We start from the raw sequence: 21,425 nt of genomic DNA, 5'->3' as shown, positions 1-21,425 counted from the left end.
CTCTCCGAACCCAGCCGGGTTGGTCCCCACTCGCAGGAAGGCAACCGAACTCGACCATGTCGTATAAGCGAGCCGCCACAGTATAATACAAACAATGTGATGCTATCTTGCTTCCATACGTTCATATAAAGTTGACCTTGATCTGAATATTTCTATTCACTTCTAAGAAACAAAACACAACCACAAATTTTAAATCTCGATCCATATTGGTTGAAAGGTTTGTTGATCTTCAAAATACATACTTGATTTCCATTTGCTAGGACATCTTAGCTGGTTAATAGAAATTGTATAGTTGCATTTCCACTGCAAGCAGCCGTGAAATAAAATATTGTAGAAGTCCATTTCAATCAAATTTTACCAGATCAGATTTAACATTAAAGTAATCTACATTTGGCATGGTTTCAATACTAACAAGTGACGTTAGCAACTATCCACATTAAGTCAATAAATAATATCAGTGCATGTACTGGTTTGTTACTGAGAGTTGGCGCGTTCTCATAGGTAGCGTTAACACTAGCGGTATCTACCGCGGTATTTGATAGATCTATCAAATACCGCAGATCGTACGCATGAGTAATAGCGTTCGAACACACGGTATTTGATAGATCTGTAGGAATCTCGTCGTCGTCATCGTCATCGAAACCTTCGAGAATATTCCGCAACAACAAACTACATTCCCGAAACCCAGACGACATGCACCTGCAGTCATTATATTAAACTCAGGCGGAACGCCCCTACCAGTCGAGTGGAACCAAAACGGTCGAAACACGCCGCCACCATTAAAATACATCGAGCGGAAAGGCGCCAAGCATTCCAGAAAATTCGACGCCTCGACGAAAACAAAATTCCTCTCGTACGCGTCAATAACCACTTCCATCAAGCATTCCAGAAAATTCGACGCCTCGACGAAAACAAAATTCCTTTCGTACGCGTCAATAACCACTTCCACCAAGCATTCCAAAAACACTATAAAAGGAGGTACAACCCAAACAACGCCAGTCGACCCACAGCAGCAAGCGTCGACACACAGCAGCAGACCAGTCAACATACAGCTCCTGACCAGCCACCACTACACTACGCGGACTTGGAAGATCAACCAGCCGGACGAGCCAGCAACACACTGCCGTATCCAGAGACCTTCCGTACATAGCTGAATGCTGAGCCAGCGACACTCTACCATATCCAGAGACCGCTGAACGACATACTTTTGCCCACAAATACCATACCTTTGTACAACCATAGGCAAACAATAAAACTTTATAAAACTAGCACAACAGTGTTTCGTTAGGCCGGGATACGGTCAACACACATGTAACCCGCCTACATTGGTACTATAGGGGATGAACGAATGAGACGACTGGCATGTTAATGCACGTGTTTATTATATGACAGCTGAAGACGGAGTGGGTAGCAGCTCTCCGAACCCAGCCGGGTTGGTCCCCACTCGCAGGAAGGCAACCAAACTCGACCATGTCGTATAAGCGAGCCGCCACATCACTCCCCCCCCAGCATCAGCGATACCAAAATTACAAAGAAACAAATTTTACAAAAGAAAAAAATTATTGTTACACAAAGAGAAAAAATTATTACGTGGGGAGAAAAAAAATTGTTGACGTGGGTCATCCGCTATGTAGGTGTACCGCCCTGAATGGTCGGTACATACGAGGGCGGTAACGTCGCGAGCAGGACGGTGGGTGGTCCGATGGTCGCGCCGATCAATGCGATGCTGCGGCGGCGCCGCTCTTCCGAGGCTGATGTCGGTTGGTGGGGCGGCGGGGGCGGCAGCGGTGGCAGGGGCATCGATGTGGTTGATGATACTCCGAGCTGGACTGTGAGTCGTTGTGGCTCGTGGAGGTGTTGTAGCGCTACCGCCCGTCTCGGCGTGACGACGCTCGTGGGGACGGACGGGGCCTTGATGATGATGATGATGATGATGGTGCTGAGGTGGTGTATGTCTTGTGGTGCTGGATGACCGTTCTATGTGTAGTGGATCGCGCATGACTCCACATCCAGCTGTCAAGATCGTCGTCTCATTCGCTCCCCCATTTTTTAAAAACATCTGTCGTCGACGTTGTGGCTGGACTCCAGTCGATAGGTAGATAGGTAGGTAGCCGTGTCTGCTCGTTTATTGTCACCCGCGGGCCGCGACGCGTGTTGATGGCGATGGGGGCGCGGCGGGTAGCTTCCCCGCCTGGCTCGGCGAGGCAGGGATGAGCGGCATGTTGAAATTGATCGAGGCTGCGTGGCTCGATGTCGGGGGTCACCAGTATAGGGGATGAACGAATGAGACGACTGGCATGTTAATGCACGTGTTTATTATATGACAGCTGAAGACGGAGTGGGTAGCAGCTCTCCGAACCCAGCCGGGTTGGTCCCCACTCGCAGGAAGGCAACCAAACTCGACCATGTCGTATAAGCGAGCCGCCACAGTACTAATCCGACGTGATCTACGCAACCTTCTGATCATCCAACAGCGCTGTCAACACATCGCTACCCCGCCTACATTGGTGACCCCATCTTTGAACCACACAACAGTGTTTCGTTAGGCCGGGATACGGTCAACACATCGTACCCCGCCTACAGATCTATCAAATACCGCGGTAGATACCGCTAGTACTAACGCTACCATAGGCGCCGTCCACACACACGATATCTACATACGATATTTCCGGGTCTACGTGACGAGCCAGAATGTTAAATTACAGAAAACACAAATATCGGAAGGCAAAGATCGAAAATTAAAAGATCTTAACCCTTTGACTGCTACAACAACGATAAATCGTTGTTTTGAAATCGGCGAAGATTGCTACGACGATCGTTGTTGACGTCATTAATTGTCGTATTTCAATACTTTCTTTGAGCCACCAGCGCATCAGTGGCACGAAACATTTTTTTTATATACGTATTTATATTTATTTTTCAATCAAGCTTTATAAATATTTATCAATTTTTTAAATAAAAGCTCTTCAATTTCGGGTTCATCATCAAAGTAAATTTCGGGTTCGTTGTCAATGTCATATAAGGAGTTATTACTTGGGAATTGATTATTATCGATAAATTCATTTTCAGAATCAGTAGAGCTGCTGATTTGTCGAGTTCCTCGGCGAGGAGCTATTATTTCGCTTTCATCACTTTCACTGTCCGATATCATTTTGCAGAGTTAAAATAAATGGCAAAAAACAATAGAAATCCGCTTTCAATTATATAGGTCACGAGACGTCACGAATTCATGCAATCAATCAAATGCAACTGAAATGCATACAAAATGTTTATGATACATGTTGAAAAATTATTTGATTATTAGAAACTTCGCATCCTTGTGTGTCTCGCTCATACGTACACAATTAAAACCAAGAAAGAAAGAGAGAGAAACCGCTACCTGTTTCGAATATATCGCATGTTGTAAGGATACATCGATATCTAAAAATAGATTATTGAAAAGAATAAAGCCTCGGAAAACAATCGTCAAAACTTACTTAGTGTATATATGTAGGTATCTCTTTCGCACGCACGCATGTAAAAGCAAGACAGAAAGAGAGAGCACGAGTTCACGACTGCTTCTTAAAAATGTATATAAAGTATTATAAAAATTACGAGTGTTCGGCGAAGTAAGTATGTAAAAAAAAATATTATATTTATTTTTTTTCAAAATAATTACAAATGTTAGCATTTTTCGCTTGGACATTGAAAAACCTCGTAGCAGCCAAAGGGTTAAGTCGAAAGATCAAAAAAAAAGGGTGCATGGTAAACGGTACGCGCACATTAATACGGGAGGAAAAGCCTGTTCCTCTTGTTCCTGTTGTATCCTGCTCGCGCGAATTAAGTGAGTATGTAACGTTTACCATGCACCCTTTTTTGTGATCTTTCAACTTAAGATCTTTCGATTTTCGATCTTTGCCTTCCGATATTTACGTTTTCTGTAATTTAACATTCTGGCTCGTCACGGAGACCGGATATTTCCATATCCAGTTCCTATGTTGCAACCTGTGGTTGCTATTTAGGAACTGGATATGGAAATATCGTATTTAGATATCGTGTGTGGACGGTGCCATACAGAGCGTCAGCATGTATACACCTATTCACTGACAGCGTGACAGCAGTGTGACAGCATGCTATACACCTATTCACTGACACTACACAAGCGCATTTCTACGAACCAACTCTCGGTAACAGACCTGTATAAATGTAGCGCGTTTGAAGTACATAATTTGGGACGCATAGTCAATTTTGCTGATATTTTAAATATAAAATGCCAGAAACCTAAAATATTTGTATGCATAAAGACATACAATTCATGAATCTCAAATATCGAATAGATATTCACCAAACGCAAGTGTTTTAATCTTTCTTCCGAACTTACATATCTAGTCTCCTTCCAACGATATATTATATGTAGAATATTAGACAGACAGAAAGTAGATCGAGAGCAACTGCTACTTTCGTCACTGTCAATCTTAGTACGCCAGTGTGTGTCTGATCGTGGTTCCGTGAGGTAGTCGTCTTTTGTATTACTCCTAATTACACCATTAACCGTAATTACCATGGAACCACCTCAACAGAATGGAATTTCCACAAATACCGGTATATATAATCCAACCCATATTAAGCATATAATATACCATGTGATATACTCCACGCCACTCGTGCATGCATATATTATTTAACAGGAAACGGTGATTAATAGTCCAAACACCTTCTGTAAATATTCATTTTGAATAGTTTACTTTATACTAGTTTCATACATAAATGTATAATATGTACACGTGATCGGCACGTGTTCATGAGTTTGAAATTAATAATAAAAGTGATCGCTCTTCAGATTATCAGTCTGGTTTATATTGCTGTGGATGATTACAGTACAAACGATTTAAAATGAAAATATAGCGCGAAATTACACGTGTAGTGTATTCTGTTGCAATAGTTCAAGTTCACCAAGATCTTATCAAGTTGTAAAATACTAGATAGATATCGTTCTAAACTGTTAATAAACATATCTTTACAGTGTATACATATATATTTATTTAGGCATTGAATGTTTTTTTTTGTATATTTTTGACCTTCTTGAATTATTCATGTGAAGTAATTTTTTATAGGATTTGACTTTTACTATATATGAATTGTAAAAAATGTTCTGTTAGGTAAAAAAATTTGACCTTTATACAGTAATGAGAGTGTCGGCTCGGTTATTATGAAAATTCACCGATACTTACCATTAATTACCATTTCAATTATTTGTCGATGTTTTGAAACCATCGGTCGACATTTCAAGGTAGATAATTTCTCAGTTACTTTATTCAAGGTGTATGGTGTCATATATTTAGTACGAGCTATGTATTGTACCTTAATACAGTAGAACCTCGATTATTCGGACTAATTGGGGATGAAGGTAGTCCGGATAATTGAAAAAATCACAATTCACAGAGAAATACGTGTTCATTCAATTTTTATTTGTCTACATTTACATATATAATAATATGAAGATCAACATTAAATTATTCTTTATTAAGACTTTTGCTCAAAGTTAGCTGTTCTTCTTGAAGATCAGATATTTGCTATCCAGACGATCGATCACATAAAAATAATGAATCACATAAAAATACACTCTTCGACTTGTTCATATCCTGATTTTTTCATCACCTTACGATCTGAGCTTCCATCTTCTGACATTAAAGAATCAGTAAACTTCATAATGTTTTTTATATCCGAGGTCGTTGACAACATTATATTTATTTGACGAATAACGTCCTGAGACACCGCTTATTACATACCTCTTTTATACTTCACTTACGATTATTATTTTAAAGCGTTGATTACACTGTTCGACAAATGACGACTTTTTTTTTGGTTTAGAGACGAGATATGATTTTTCTTATAGATCTATGACCAGTAAACACGAATATGGTAATAAAAAATGTTGATTGGATCGAGATTCGGAGATATGTGTTTTTTAAATCGTGCGATTTTTCTATATCTTGGTGTCGTTCGGTCGATGTCTCAAAATATGTCAATTTCCTGTTCAAATTAATATTGGAATATATAGTCGGGTATTTTATCTTTCATTTGTAGTACTTTTCAGCTTTCAAATCTCTCTAAGTAGTCGTACAGTTCAAATCAAAAGTCAAAAGTACGTATTTTCACTTGGGATTTTTTCCCACTGTTAATACTATTTTATATTGAGTATTTTCTATTGAAACATGTTTATTGGGATAGTGTTCTGGCCACACTATTTTTTGTTTTCGTTTAAAAGAGTTAATTGGAAGTGTGCTGAATTTTAAATCGGTAAAATTGCGAGCTAAAAGCTCGTACTAGTATTTATACGAATCTGAATTTTAATAATAGGGATAATATATTAAATTGACTTTCCACTAAGAAACTTTTGATTTGAACTGGACGACTACTTAGAGAGATTTGAAAGCTGAAAAGTACTACAAATGAAATATAAAATACCCGACTATAGATTCCAATATTCATTTTGAACTGGAAATTGACAGATTTTGAGACATCGACCGAACAACACCAAGATATAGAAAAATCGCGCGATTTAATCTCGGGCCAATCAACATTTTTTATTACCAGATTCATGTTTACTGGGCATAGATCTAAAAGAAAATTCATATCTCGTCTCTGAACCGTTTTTCGTGTCGAACAGTGTTGTATCTAATTTGTCTTTTAATGAATTATCAAAAAGAAAACGTGGTGTATTAACACCACATTTTCTTTTCCATATTAGTAATATCAAAAAATAAATATTTAAATCGCGATCAAATTTTCAAGTAACAAACGTCCTTGAGTATTGAATTTTAAAGACAACTGTATGCATTTCAAAGCAGCAAAATCGTAAAACTTTGTTTGTTTTTAACAATCGGAATAATCGAGGCTTTATCGTATTTTTATGCCATGATTTTTTTCCACATAAATTTTTGCACAACCAATCATTTATTCTGATATGATTGGTTATGTTTATAAGAATTATAAAAACTTAATGATATTATAATACATTTTTTAATTTTAATGTGCCTAGTAACATATAATAGACTTAACAAAAAAATATAATATAGAGTTTCTTAACCCTTTGAGTGCTGATGTCTTTTCTGTTGAAAGCCCGCCACGCTGAAAATTTCCAACTATATTTCGCCTATCATTTGGATCCTTGAATAAATGCTGTGAAGTGACTTTGGCCTTTCATTTGGATCCCGAACCAACCCCATGTCTTTTTTTTAGCAACATAGAATAGACTTACCAAAAAAATATAATTTAGATTTTCCAACTTTATTTCGCCTATCATTTGGATCCTGAACCCACCCATTTTTTTTGACAACTTTTTTTAAAAAGTTATTTGGTTCTCAAAACTTCATTGACGATGAATATTGCTTCTCGAATGGACGACAGACTTAAATATAGCAAAGAATTACGAATGCAAAATATTTTTTTAAACCAAGTTGAACCTTTCTTGGAGTACCATTCAATCAAGACCAAGAGTGCTGACGCCTTTTCTGTTGAAAGCCGCCACGCAGAAAATTTCGCCAACATTTCCAACTAGAATTATTTAGAAATCCAATAGAAAGCAGGTATAAATATTGTAGCTAATCCAAACAAACCCTATATAACTACCGCTGAGGATTTCGAGCTTTGTAAAGGTGTGTTTAGACTCTCGAATATATCTTGCAACAATATAGAATAAACAAAAGAAGTCTATTAATGATTGTATTTTTCCAAAACTAGTTCCGTCTTCTTCATTGTTGTTAAAATGTAATGCTCACAATCTAAATGCCAAGCCACAATCTAAAATACTCATCGAGAAATTCTGCTACGGTTATAAATTCAGAAATTCCGGTGTAAACCCGTCTTTATAAACATTGACATGGATTACATGACCCATGTTCAATGCATTTTTTTTTCAATGCTACCTGGAAAGGCTTAGCGGGTAGTATTTTTGTTTACTTTCTACATGCTCAAAATACAAAGCCTATCGGCGTATTTCCGGCTCTTGGAATTGTTGCCAAACGCCAATCGGCGTTGGTCAGCATTCAAAGGGTTAATTGATGCATATCTAATTTTGGGGTTTGGTGCATCCGCTCTAAAATCGCCAGATTAACAGAATGGCAGCTTTAAACGTAATTCTCGTTTTCTCGAATGATAGATTGCACATCAGATGACGAGTAACCTTTCAATGTGCACAGATGCAATTATTAAAATTGAGTTGGATCTTTCTGGCGAGTTTAATACGGCAAGATTCGGAACTTATCGAATCTTGCCTTATTAAACTTGCCTGAAAGATACAAACCCAATTTTAATAATTGCATCTGTGCACATCGAAAGGTTACCCGTCATCTGATGTGCAATCTATCATTCGAGAAGATGAGAATTGCATTTAAAGCAGCCGTCCGTTAATTTGTCTGGCGATTTTAGAGCGGATGCACCGCATCCCTAATTTTGAAGATATTTTTCGACCTCTTTATTATAATAAAAAGGAGAATAGTTTATTTTGACAAGGATAAGGTCCTCCTCAGCTCGGTTGAATTAATTAATTTTCCTTTTTATTATTTCCAGACAATTCTAAAACCAGGACACCATCTGAGATCGAAATACCCGTACCCTGGGGACAGGTCAGTGCAAAATGGTGGGGTCCTCGCGACAAACAACCCATCATAGCCATCCACGGCTGGCAAGACAACGCTGGAACTTGGGACACTTTAGCACCATTGTTCCCGGCACGTGTAGCAATACTCTGCATAGACTTACCCGGTCATGGCAAATCTTCGCACTATCCACCTGGCCTCCAGTATTACTTATTCTGGGACGGCCTCATTTTGATACGGCGAATCGTCAAACATTTCAACTGGTCCAAGATAACACTCCTAGGACACTCGTTAGGAGGCGCTTTGAGCTTTTTATACGCCGCTACATATCCCGATGAAGTCGATAGTTACATTAGTTTGGATATAGCGAGTCCTTCTGTTAGGGATATGAAAAAAATCGTACTGAACACCGGAGACGCTGTAGATTTGTTTTTGAAGTATGAGAACTTGACGGAAGATAAGATTCCGTGCTACACTCACGACGAGATGGTCGATCTGGCTTTGAACGGCTACGGTGGATCCATCAGCAGGGAGTCGTGCGTGATTATGATGAAGCGAGGCATGGCGAAGGCTCCGCCGCATTTGAACAACGAGGGCTACCACTTTTCGAGGGATGTGCGGTTGAAGGTGTCCCGTCTCGGCATGTTCAGCATCGATCACGTGATGGAGTACGCTTCTAAGATAACGTGTCGGGTTTTGAACCTGAAGGCGTGTCCCGGCATGAAGTGGGAGAATCCCTCGCACTATCAGATGGTTCTAGATAAGATTAAAGAGACCGCAGAAGAGTTGGAGTATTACGAAGTGGAGGGGACGCACCATGTGCACTTGAACGAACCGAAAAAAGTTATCAAACACATTGTTGACTTTTTGCAGAAGGTGTGAGCTCTTGACACGTTAGGTTTTTGAAATGTCGGTGCTGGTCTGATTTATGTTTTTTTTTTTTCTGATCCGTACCGAGCTAGGTAATTAGGAGAATTTTTTGAATTATAATTATTTTGTATGTAAAACGTACTAAACTAAAATTTATGCTTCGTTTCATTTACTGAAGCACTATGGAGATGATGCATACATATGTACATGCATAATTTTCTATTTAGTTTATAGTGGTTTTTGTTTTTGACTCATTTTTACGACTTAACGTACAACAATATATACGTGGTAAATAATACTAATAGAACTGGATTTGGCCACAAGTCACACATTTAACATTCACTAAATACAAGTATAAAATGTTAATGTTATTTGTAAAATCTCGTCTTTTAAACTAGGGATATTTCATATGAGATGAGCGATGGCCAGTTTCTAGGTCAATATAATATGGGTGTGATTTAACTGTACGCTGAGAAAAATACTTTGTATCTTAAAAAAAATGTTTGTGCATTAAACAATCTCGTATTGTGCATCGAATTAAATATTTTGGCATTATAAAGTGACCATTAAAAATAGGTTGTGGCTATTTGCAGGTACTAAATCTGCGAATTATTGCCTATTTGCAGGTACTGTCTGCGAATTATTGGCTATTTGCAGGTACTATGTCTGCGACAGGCGCAAAGCCTTCTGCGCATGCGCGTGGATTTATAATCCGATTATAATTTCTTACATTTAATGTATGCTAGACTTGTTAAATCAATCGTTAATTATACACGAGGCAAATAAATTTCGGACGTTATTATAATAGATTTATATCATTTAGCTAGTTTGCGGCTTGTACTTGTATGTAGGTATTATACCTTGTATATGATAACAATTAATAATATTAACTAATTTGGATTATATTTTTTACTCTACATCACTTTACGAGTTCTGACTATATTTTAAGAGGCTTAAAACAAAATTTTAAAAGTAAACACGCTGACAGTGACATTTCACGCGCATGCGCAGAAGGCTTTGCGCCTGTCGCAGATATAGTACCTGCAAATAGCCAATAATTCGCAGATATAGTACCTGCAAATAGCCAATAATTTGCAGATATAGTACCTGCAAATAGCCGCAACCTTAAAAAAATATGAAACTATCATTCTAAAAAATAGATTTTAACATTAGAATAGATACAAAAAGTTTGTTAACGTATTACGTATGAATATGAATGATGATGTCAGGTCGTAGAGTCAAAGCCAAGGTCGTAGGTGTCGAAGGTCGCAAGCCGACTAGTAAAAAAGATGGAATCCTGTAGAGAGAAGCGTTGGTCGTTGTCGGTTCGTATTTTGGTATTCGCGACGCTGCCGATACAGTTCATCTGTCATTTTTTTAATACACATTTCATTCGCTTTTTAAGTAGCAAATATTTATTTCAATGATCAAAGCAAAGTTTATAAATGCACATTTAGAAATGCACACAATTTTTTTGTAATGGACGTTTAAATTTTTCTCATTAATATATGTATTCTAGATGTTTTGCATTATTTTATTTACGATGACTTATATTGTTCTGAAACAATGAACAGTAGTGTTTTGGGCCATCGAAACATTGACTAATGCTGTGAGACTCCACAGTGCTTTTGTAAATGAAATTAGGGATATACATATTGACTTATTATGTTAGTATTTAAAATGTGATCAAAGTTTACAACGTGCTCTGACCCTGACAATGTTTATTTAAGAGTAAGAACGCTTTACAGTTAATGTATGTATTGATTTATTTATTTTTTTGCTTTTGGTATCAATTTTTTGTATAGATTATGGAAACGAAATCTTTTCACCGAAAAAAAATGACGAATAAAACGTGTATGTTGTCATTGTGATATAATTTATGCTATTTAATTTTTTTTCATATATTGTAAGTTACAACAAATGTGATCTAATTAGTATTAAATTCATAAATTAATTGAAGATTTGAAATGTAAGTGCCTGAATAAATGTACGACTATATACTAGTCGTATGAAACTACGGTGATTGAAAACGCAGCTGTTTGTAGTATTATCGTTTATTTATTTTGAACTTTTAGTTATAGCTTGCTGTGAATTTTAAACTACTTTCCAAAGAAAGAATCAAACGCTAGTTATTAAATCAAACGTCCACTGAGCAATATTTGTATTATGAAACACTGCAATAATTATTTTTAATGCGGTTTGGGGTACAAGCGTACGTGCACTCAGTTTTGAACCATTTTTTTTTACATTAAACAACGTTTGTCTGCCCGTTTGTTTGTCTGTTTTTTTTACATTAAACAATGTGTTTCAGAACCGTTATATTGCAGTTTATATATTATCACGATTAGCGTTGATGGTACAAAAATTGTAGAACAAAACAATAGTGATAGAAATAATTCCACAGTGACTTTCGAATGCATATTTTGCTTCTATTATATATTTTGTAAAACTGTCATTTTATTACATATTAAATATTAACAAAAGGTTTTGGATTTATGTATGTATATCAGACATAATAAAACAATCTTTGTAATATGAATCACTTTTTTATTTCATTTGAATAGAATTTTTTGTTATGTGCTTTTTTATTATCATCAAAATTTAAGCGAACGCCATTTTGAATGTGTCAATTTTCCGGGTATATTTAAATCAGAGTTGCCAGATGCATTAATTTGAATGGTATTATTCCGAAAAATGTGGAAAATGGCAATATTAATAATATATTTGCATCGTTTTCATTTTAAGAAGAACGATTTATGTAAAATATTCTCTCTTGTAAAATCTCTTCCTTAAAAAATATTCTAAAACTTAATTATTTTGTGATCATAATAGCAGACAGGGTCTCTCAAAGAAAATGCGACTGATAATTTTGACCCCCCCCCCTCCCCTTTTTAATAATTAACCAATTCAATAAACTTTTTACAAAAATAAAAGTAAAAAAGTTGCCCCTTATTTCTATTGATATTGATCAATGTTTTTATTTCGTAATGACATAATTACAATTATATCAGAGGTTTTAACGAGGAATACATAAAATATGAAGACCCTGTATTCAGTATATTTGAAGATATAAAATAAATATAAGTCTTAGTCAATCGCTATCGATCACAGTGCGGCAAGTGTAAACAAAAAAAAAAATACAGAAAGTATGAAAAATTATTATAGGTCGTTATAAAAAAAAAGACAACTCTGAACGCAGAGCAAGATTTGGCAAATATGTAAAAATATAACAGCACGCCGAATAAGCGGTAAACTTCCATAAAATTTATTACAATAGAATATAAAAAGTGCATAATAAATAAGGCTAGCAATAAATATAACTCATTATGTACAATAAATAATCATTGAATTTTCGAAATTTTAATGGGTGCTGTAGATTTGATGGTAAGTATATACGGTCCTTCTTGCATCGGATAAAAAGTCGACACAGTTACCTTGTATTTACCAGATGGCAAGTCTGCTAATTCTAAGACTACAAAACCGGACCTGCAAAAATAAGTCAGTTTTATTAAAATATAAATATTATTTACCACATTTCAATTGGTTCCGCGACAAATCGCTCACGGACTTAACACTCAACGACACAACGCACACGACATATCGCTCACACGACATATCGCTCACGCGACATTACGCTCACAGATAAAACGTTCACGGAATTATTCGTACGTACAAAAGCGTTATTTTTTTACACAAGAATTATTCCGAAACTCAATTAAACGTATCGTGACGAATTAACACACTATCCTATCACAGATAAATAAATAAAATATATACAAACCAGTTTAATCTCAATTTATTCACAAATTACAGAGTTTATTATAAGAATATTTTAATTCATCGTATTAATAAGGATTTTCGTTCAGTTACAATTATTATTTTAATTGGTGTTAATTATAAATCTTTTATATGTAAAATAATCAACGGGACTATAGCTCGTGCAGCGAAAGCTGGCACGTATATTGTGTCCGTGAAGATATGAATAAGATTTTCTGTGTCTGTTTTCTAGGACAATCAGTTGGTCCCTTTCATACGCACCCACTTTCCGAGCATGACAGAAACAACAATTATCTTTTGTATTGCTCAAAGTGTGCACTACAGGGTGATTTTTTCCAGTTTCACTGATCAGTCACCGATCAACCCCCACAAATTGACGTAACGCGTTCTTATATTGTTTGCTAATTGGTTAATTAGAGTTAGTTCATTAGAATTAGTGGATATATGATAATAAAATGCTTTGTAATAAAATTGGTTCTGGGAAAACACTAACGGGACAATCTCGCGAAATTGTGTATAATGTTTTCAACTATTTCATGCATCGTATAGTGAATAGTGAAAGTGACGAAAGAAATAGTTTTATGAAAAATTTATATGCTTCAACTGCGGAAGCGACTGGTGTTCAGCGAATTGTTTGTGAAGTACGAAATCAATTTGTGGTGGCTAATAAACCGCCAACATCGCAACCTTCAATATCGGAGCCATCAACGAAACAACCTATATCTTCAGAGTCAAACAACCTATATCTTCATCAGATCCAGCAGCATCCACATCTTCATCGACTGTGCGAGTTGTTTTAAGGACACCGGGCAAAAATCGTGTAAGGTTATCAAAAATAACTACAGTGGATAGTTTTGATCAAGAGGTCATCAGGCGAACTATCTACGATTTTCATCTAGTTCATAAGACATTTCCGACCCTACAAAAGTTATTAGAAGTTTTGAAAGATAGTTTAAAATTTAAAGGTGCAATTTCTTCGTTAAGAGTTATCGTTCGTAGGCTAGGTTTCAAATGGAGAAAGATGAAAAATAATAAACAAATACTTATTGAAAAAAGTGTAATTCGACTGAAGAGATCCATATATCTTTCCAAATTAGAAGAGTATAGATTGCAAGGCCGCCCTATAGTTTACACGGATGAATCCTATATAAATAGCTCACATACGATGCCAAAATCATGGTCCGATGAAACTAGCAAAGGTTGCAGAGTACCGATTTATAAGGGTAATATGCTAATAATAGTTCACGCCTGTTCTGAAAAAAGATTTATTCCAAATGCGTTACTTATATATCCATCTAAAATTAAAACCGGAGATTATCATAATAATATGAACGCGATTAATTACCAAAAATGGATTAAAGAAAAGCTTGTTCCAAATTTACAACCCCAATCTGTAATTGTTATTGATAATGCGTCGTACCATAATGTCATGTCAGAACCTATGCCCACATCTAATTCGTACATACGTACGTTTGTTTTACTTATAATTAAAAAAAAAAGCTATTTATCATTTTATTCGTGGCACGTATTCAAATATTAAATAAATATGCCATCCAAATTATATCATAGATCTTAAAAACATTACACGATCGGTTGAAATAAAATATATAAATATTAGCGTGTTTCTTTCAACAGCCTGTATATGAAAAATGCATTTGTGTGAGTACTGTGCACGCGCCTTCTGTAGCTAATATACCTATATATAATATTATGTTTTTGTAGTTAATATGTATGTAGGAATGATTTTTAAACGAGCCGTAGGTATGGTTGGTCAAGCTGGGATAAAGTGTGTGTGGTATGCATGGGAAAGACCGGATGCGTGTTGTTATGGTCACTTGTTGGAGAACGAGCCCGAAGATAACATGTGTTAATAAATACATAGTTCTGACTTAATCTGCGTTTCACTTGGAATCCTTCACATCCGGATCCTATATGTATATGTTCAATTCATCATCCAAGACTTCGTTTTATTATTTTATCAAAAGTACTATTATAAAACGATTGTAAGGTTTTTGATATATGTATGTAAATAGAATATAATAAAATGTTCGGAAAGTTTTTCCAATACATATATATTTATGTATATGAAAAATTGTAATGCTAGAACAAATGCTTTGCAATCGAATCAAATATCGAGACAGGTGTTGTCAACTGACTTTGAAACATATGTGAACGTAATATCGCGTGAGCGATATGTCGTGCGCGTTATGTCGTTGAGTTCTAGGTCCATGAGCGATTTATCGTGACACCATATCAATTAGTTATAATTACCTATAGGGTCCGGAAGAGCGTGTGATGAAAGGAGCTGTGACGTCTGGATCGTCCAAGCTCTGGACGGCGACATCAATATTGATCTGGTAGTCTTTGGGACCTCTCAAATCCAACACCATGTGATTAGCCGAGGGACAATCACCGAGTGTGACTAAATATTTCGGATTTTGATTGTTTGTGGGATAGTTTGCACAGCCGCCAGCCAATTTGTCCTTCCATTCTCCCGTCACCTATAAAAACAGAAACATAATTAATTCTCACAATAGATGTGACATTTGAGATTATGGTTCGTATAGTTCAGTCAGTTTATTGCGACAACCAATCTGACAACTCGACAAATGGGCCTATACGTTACCTGTTCACAAACTGGAAAGTTATGTAGCTTCTTCAAAGTGAATGGACACGTTCCATACGCTCTCAGCGTGTAAAATATTGTCCTCATCTTTTCATATTGCGAAACGACCAATGTATATCTGGAGGCACTCTTCGCTCCGACATTTATCTTGCACAAATAGTGAGGACTGTTGATTCTCACTCCATCAATGTAAGGTGGCGGATCGTCTGGCAATAAATTAAACAACCAATTATACACACACTGAAATAATAGAGACGTGGTCAAAACGAAACTAAATATACATACGAGGATAGTAAATTCGGCGTCCTTCATTCTTATACACCAAAACCGTAATGTATTCATTATTCTCTCGGAAGTCTTCGATTTGAGTAATGTGCCTCGTTAGTAAGATCCAAACATCGCCTTGACCCTGCACGTTGAGACTGAACTGTGGATTGTCTCCGACGTTGTAGGCGTCTTTGATCGGACCCGAGTCTGCATTCCACAGCCTGATATTAAATTAAAACGATTGAATTATTACATTCCACCACTATTTATTGCATAATCGTTATTAAAACACCCACTGATGAATGCAATAAGTGTGTGCAAATATTTCTGGATTCCAATTGATGTAGAACACGTCGAAGAAGTGCAATATGCTCTCGTAGTCGATCCAAAACACTCCGTTATCGTAAAGAGCTGCCGTTTTCGGATCGTAGTTGAGATGGCTCTTCAGTGTCGGAGTCCAATGGACGTGATCCAGTTCGGAATAGTTGCCTTTCCATCTCAAATGCGACCAGGGATTTTTCAGTTGGAATAATTTCGTATTCTGAAAAGGTACGTTGCAGCTTAAACACCATATGCAATTAAGAATATACATTCGTAGAGACTTACATCGACGATCTTTACGTCTAGGACGGCATATGCGTGTGTTGGGACGAGTCCCGTTCTCTCGTTCTCAGCATCGGAGAGTTCTCCAGTAGCGACGGTAGCTAGGAGACAGCCTTTGTTTAAATTGTTCATGATTAAGTCGAATAAGGCGTTGGAGTTAAAGTCGGGTGTATCCCTCCTTATGGCACATCTTTCGGGGATCCAACCCGTTAAGGCGTGTAAGTCAATATTCTGAAATTGAAATAAGCATCAATGCCGTGTTTTACTTTGTAAGTATAATATAATTTGAATTAATTGTTCAGCTTACGCTATTCGATCCTGGGAAATCATAACCTCCCATTACTTTCATATAGGCTTTTTCTAATAACGATATCCAAAATTCATTTTTATTGCTCGAATATGAACACAGTAGTTGATTATATCTGCCGACAGGCAGTAAGTCATCAATAATCACCTGAAATTCAACAATTTAATGTAAATTCCGAAATAAGTGAAATAACCTTTATAAAATCATATTCAGTTTAATGTAGTTTTGCTTAATTGTACAAAAATCACGTTTTTACTTACCAATCCATCAGAGACCAATCAATCTTTTCTAACATTGACCCACTGACTTCGAATTTAACAATGATTTTTGTTTGTTTCTTCTCGTTTATGAGATATGAGCAGTTAAAAATTTTGTCGAGTGTACACAAAGCAAAGCCGTGCTTAACTAATACGATTTTTTAGCTCGCAATTTTACCGTTTTAAAATTCAGCACGCTTCCAATTAACCCTTTTAAACGAAAACAAAAAATAGTGTGGTCAGAGCACTATCCCAATAAACATGTTTAAATAGAAAATACTCAATATAAAATAGTATTAACAGTGGTAAAAAAATCCCAAGTGAAAATACGTACTTTTGACTTTTGATTTGAACTGGACGACTACTTACGAGAGATTTGAAAGCTAAAAAGTACTACAAATGAAAGATAAAATACCCGACTATAGATTATAATATTTATTGTGAACAGAAAATTGACAGATTTTGAGACATCGACCGAACAACACCAAGATATAGAAAAATCGCGCGATTTAAAAAACACATATATCTCCGAATCTCGAGCCAATCAACATTTTTTATTACCAGATTCGTGTTTACTGGGCATATATCTATAAGAAAAGTCATATCTCGTCTCTGAACCATTTTTCGTGTCGAACAGTGTAATCAGATGTTTTCTCTATTGGGCTAGTTCTATATTTCACTACATTACATACAAGGGTTTCAATCTCAATTTTTTTAAATGATTATAAATTACAATATTAAATGTTATAGTTATATCCCATTGATTATTTTACATATAAAAACATTTATAATTAACACCAATTAAAAAAATAATTGCAACTGTACAAAAATCCTTATAAATACGAAGACATGAAAAATTCCTATAATTAAATTGGTACTCTCTGAATAAATTGAGATTAAACTGGTTTATCTATATATTTTTATTTATTAATCTGTGATAGGATAACGTGTAAATTCGTCATGACACTTTTTATTGAATTTTGTTGTAAAAAATAACGTTTTTGTACGTACGATTGCGTGATCGTGAGCGTTTGGTCGTGTGGGTGTTATGTCGCGTAAGCGTTTTATCTGTGAATATAATGGCTATGAGTGTTATGTCGCGTGAGCGTTATATTTGTGAGTGTTTTGTCGCATAAGCGTCATGTCATGCGAGTTGTGTCGTTGAGCGTTAAGTCTGTGAGCGTTTTATCGCGGAACCACTTTTGGCATAGCAAATATTAGATTTTAAGTTAAGGTTTGACCGCACTAGGCGACACTGCGCTGCAGTGACGCAGCGCAGCACATCAGAGTTGGTACAAAAGGCAACTTTAACGCGCATGGCATGTCATACAATTTCATACAAACAATAATTGTCCGTCGCTGCAGTGCAGTCTAAGCTTTAAAGTCAAATACCTGTAAAAGTTTTGCATTCTTTTAAATAACAATATTTCATAAAAAAAGGGCAAACCAACAAAAATCATTGTCATATTCGGATTCAGGTACAGCACGCGGTCTTGGCTTCGAGTCAAGTCAAGTGCGTTCCCAGTTATTTGTTAATTCGTACGATCTTATTATTTCGACAAGTTTCTCCTACATTTCTTCAAATATGGGACTAGCCGTTATCAATCACTGTCAAGCTTATATCAATACAACGACAAAATAACACTGAAAACACTCCAGGGGGTGATTTTTGGAACTGTGTGCCATGAATATGTGATACATTTCGATCGCATGTTTAAAAGCGATGCAGTGCAAACGATCGACAAGCGCCAGACAGACTGAAGCACAGATTAACGACACGTGTACCTTATGCGTGCGCACTGCTCGCACTAAACTAAGCGAAATCTACCCGAAGTCCCGACATACACCGACCCTGTATACGTTCTGTGCTTCTGATACTTTAGTTCCGATTTTGCCTTATTAAACTCGCCACAAAGATCCAACTCAATTTTAATAATTGCATCTGTGCACGTCGAAAGGTTACTCGTCATCTGATGTGCAATCTATCATTCGTGAAGTCGACAATTGCGTTTAAAGCAGCCATCCAGTTAATCTGTGGTTCAGTCTGTCTGGCGCTTGTCGATCGTTTGCACCAAACCCGTTTAAAAGTATCTAAAAAAAACACGTGCCACGTGCCTCTCTGTGTGATTTCGCCCTAATTGGTCTCCACTCCGGTAATTAATTTTGTTGATGTGTATTTACACATCTTTTTCGTACAATACAAAGCCAAACTTATAGCAATACAAAATGTTATTAAACCTTTCTAGGTACGCCGTTCAAGTGAAGTTTTATCATGTACTTTCCAAACGGATTGATCACCGGCTCACCGCTCGTCTTTTTTGGATAGATGATTGAAGTGACGAGTCTCTTTTGAAACCTTTTTTCATACAGAGCGGCAACAGCTAGCGATGCAACGAACGAACAATCCGAAACAACCTATCAACGAGAGGGTATCAATGCAAGTTTCAAAACATTGATATAGTAGATCTAGATAATTGTTATATCAATATACTGTTTGTTTGATGCTGAAACAGTCAACGTGGGGGCCTATGATCAATTTAGGATCACTGCTGATTTCTTCCGGCCTAGCCCATCTATCGAAATCGCTCTTCTGTTTCCTCGAAAGAACCAACAGTCCGTCTTTGTCGCTGAAAGGTAAAGCGTAGCGGTATTTTTCCGATAGGTCTATACTCATAAATGGCACGAATTGGTTGTTGTTGATTTGAGATGTTTGACTCAATACGTATTTCTCCTCTTTCGTGTACATATCTTGACCCGGAGCCACTTTTAAGTGTGCGCTGTTTCCACGGTGAAGGTTACTTCCTAGAATTACACAAAAATTATACATATACGAAACATTATTCTATGATTATAATGTACTGAACTAACTCGGAGTTGATTTAACAGATACTGTCGGAGTGGTGGACGATTTTCCCGGTTCTGAATTCAAAGACAAGTTTTTCAAATCGCTCAATTCATCTTCGTCCTCCGGATCCTGTGTGGTTTGGGGCGGCTTTTCAGGTTTTGATATGCCTTTGAGGTTTTCAGCTCGTTCTAAAGCTTCTTTGAGAACACTGGTTAACTTTTGCTTCGTTTGACCGGAACATTTCTACAATATCACATGTAAGATACACCGTGGTACATCTATTGCATATGTGTATTTAAAATTTTACTGTTGTTCACATACTACTGATATTCCCAATTCGACAGCTTGAGCATATAGATCAACGGCAATGTCTTTCAACTGGGCGTTGTCTGCATCTAAAGCTTGTTCGAATAAGAAATAGCAACGGCGTAATTTCCTCTCCTCTGGATCTTGCGATTCCATTCCTATTGATTACGATATAGATTATAAGATAATTCAACATAAATATAAATTGTGTATGTTAGCGAATACCTTGCTTTGCTAATTGTAATGCTCGCGCACGATACTCTTCGACTTTGGCGTTGCATGAGATTGTACTATCTAACGACATGTTCAATGCGGCGTTCTCTAATAAATTGGCAGCAAAGTTATAGAATTCTATTGCTCGTTGTATGTTGCCGTTCGAGTCGTAGTCTGTAGCCATTTTGGCGAAGCGAATGCCCTCTTGAAGTTCACTCATTGTTGCCAGATTTACGTGTAAAGTTGTGTAAAAAATTTTGGCCAAACGTCAAAAGTGGTAGAAATTTATAAAAATACGTTTGTCACGTGAATCGCAAGGGAAGAGTGTTTATTGATTATTTTGATATCATTTGGAAACGTTGATTGTAATGTGTGAATAAATGTAAATAGAAGCACTCTTCGTATCAGGCACAATGTGACTCATGTTTGACGTTTCGATGACATTAATGAAAGTGTTGCCATTTGTGTTGGGTTCGGTGATTACTGGTCACAAATTACTCGTCACAAAGTCACTAAAATCTCTATAACGGAACATCTGGCAGCGGAAAAGTCCATCATACTAACGATAACTATCATAGTAACGAGAACTTGAGTGCCAAATATTGTGTATTCGCGATTTTCATGGCAAAAATTGTCTTTGTGACCATCCCAATGTGACGAATAGTCCAATTACCTTGTGTTGATAATAGTGTGGCAGCATAATAATAATAGGTTCGGTGATTACTAGTCAAATGTGAACCGGTCACAGGACAACCGGTCGCTCTAGATCGGTCAC

At 36.6% G+C, this 21,425-nt stretch overlaps 2 protein-coding genes across 5 annotated transcripts; one reads left to right on the top strand and one right to left on the bottom strand.

The window, feature by feature from the left end:
- Window positions 1-4,444: 4,444 nt before the first annotated feature.
- On the top strand, window positions 4,445-11,987 carry LOC143919952 (putative serine hydrolase). Of its 4 annotated transcripts, none has more exons than XM_077442572.1 (3): window positions 4,445-4,581; window positions 8,551-10,008; window positions 10,567-11,986. In XM_077442572.1, the coding sequence occupies exons 1-2, from the start codon at window positions 4,542-4,544 to the stop codon at window positions 9,459-9,461; spliced, it is 951 nt and encodes a 316-aa protein (XP_077298698.1). In that variant the 5' UTR covers window positions 4,445-4,541; the 3' UTR covers window positions 9,462-10,008; window positions 10,567-11,986. The 4 variants fall into 4 exon arrangements, with proteins under 4 accessions (XP_077298698.1, XP_077298701.1, XP_077298700.1 ...); XM_077442575.1 differs by having other exon boundaries at window positions 4,465-4,581; window positions 8,551-9,772; window positions 10,567-11,987; XM_077442574.1 differs by having other exon boundaries at window positions 4,465-4,581; window positions 8,551-9,823; window positions 10,554-11,987.
- On the bottom strand, window positions 11,855-21,135 carry LOC143919940 (calpain-7-like). Its single transcript, XM_077442540.1, has 12 exons — window positions 20,663-21,135; window positions 20,453-20,595; window positions 20,155-20,374; window positions 19,778-20,088; window positions 19,525-19,701; window positions 17,030-17,176; window positions 16,726-16,953; window positions 16,416-16,660; window positions 16,138-16,340; window positions 15,853-16,058; window positions 15,498-15,727; window positions 11,855-12,935 (listed from the first exon to the last, which is right to left on the bottom strand). The coding sequence occupies exons 1-12, from the start codon at window positions 20,868-20,870 to the stop codon at window positions 12,791-12,793; spliced, it is 2,463 nt and encodes an 820-aa protein (XP_077298666.1). The 5' UTR covers window positions 20,871-21,135; the 3' UTR covers window positions 11,855-12,790.
- Window positions 21,136-21,425: the final 290 nt, after the last annotated feature.

This window comes from Arctopsyche grandis, chromosome 12, assembly GCF_051622035.1.
Source record: "Arctopsyche grandis isolate Sample6627 chromosome 12, ASM5162203v2, whole genome shotgun sequence".
Lineage (NCBI taxonomy): Eukaryota > Metazoa > Arthropoda > Insecta > Trichoptera > Hydropsychidae > Arctopsyche > Arctopsyche grandis.
Note: the sequence above shows the minus strand (reverse complement) of the source record. Positions and strands in the feature narration are given on the sequence as shown.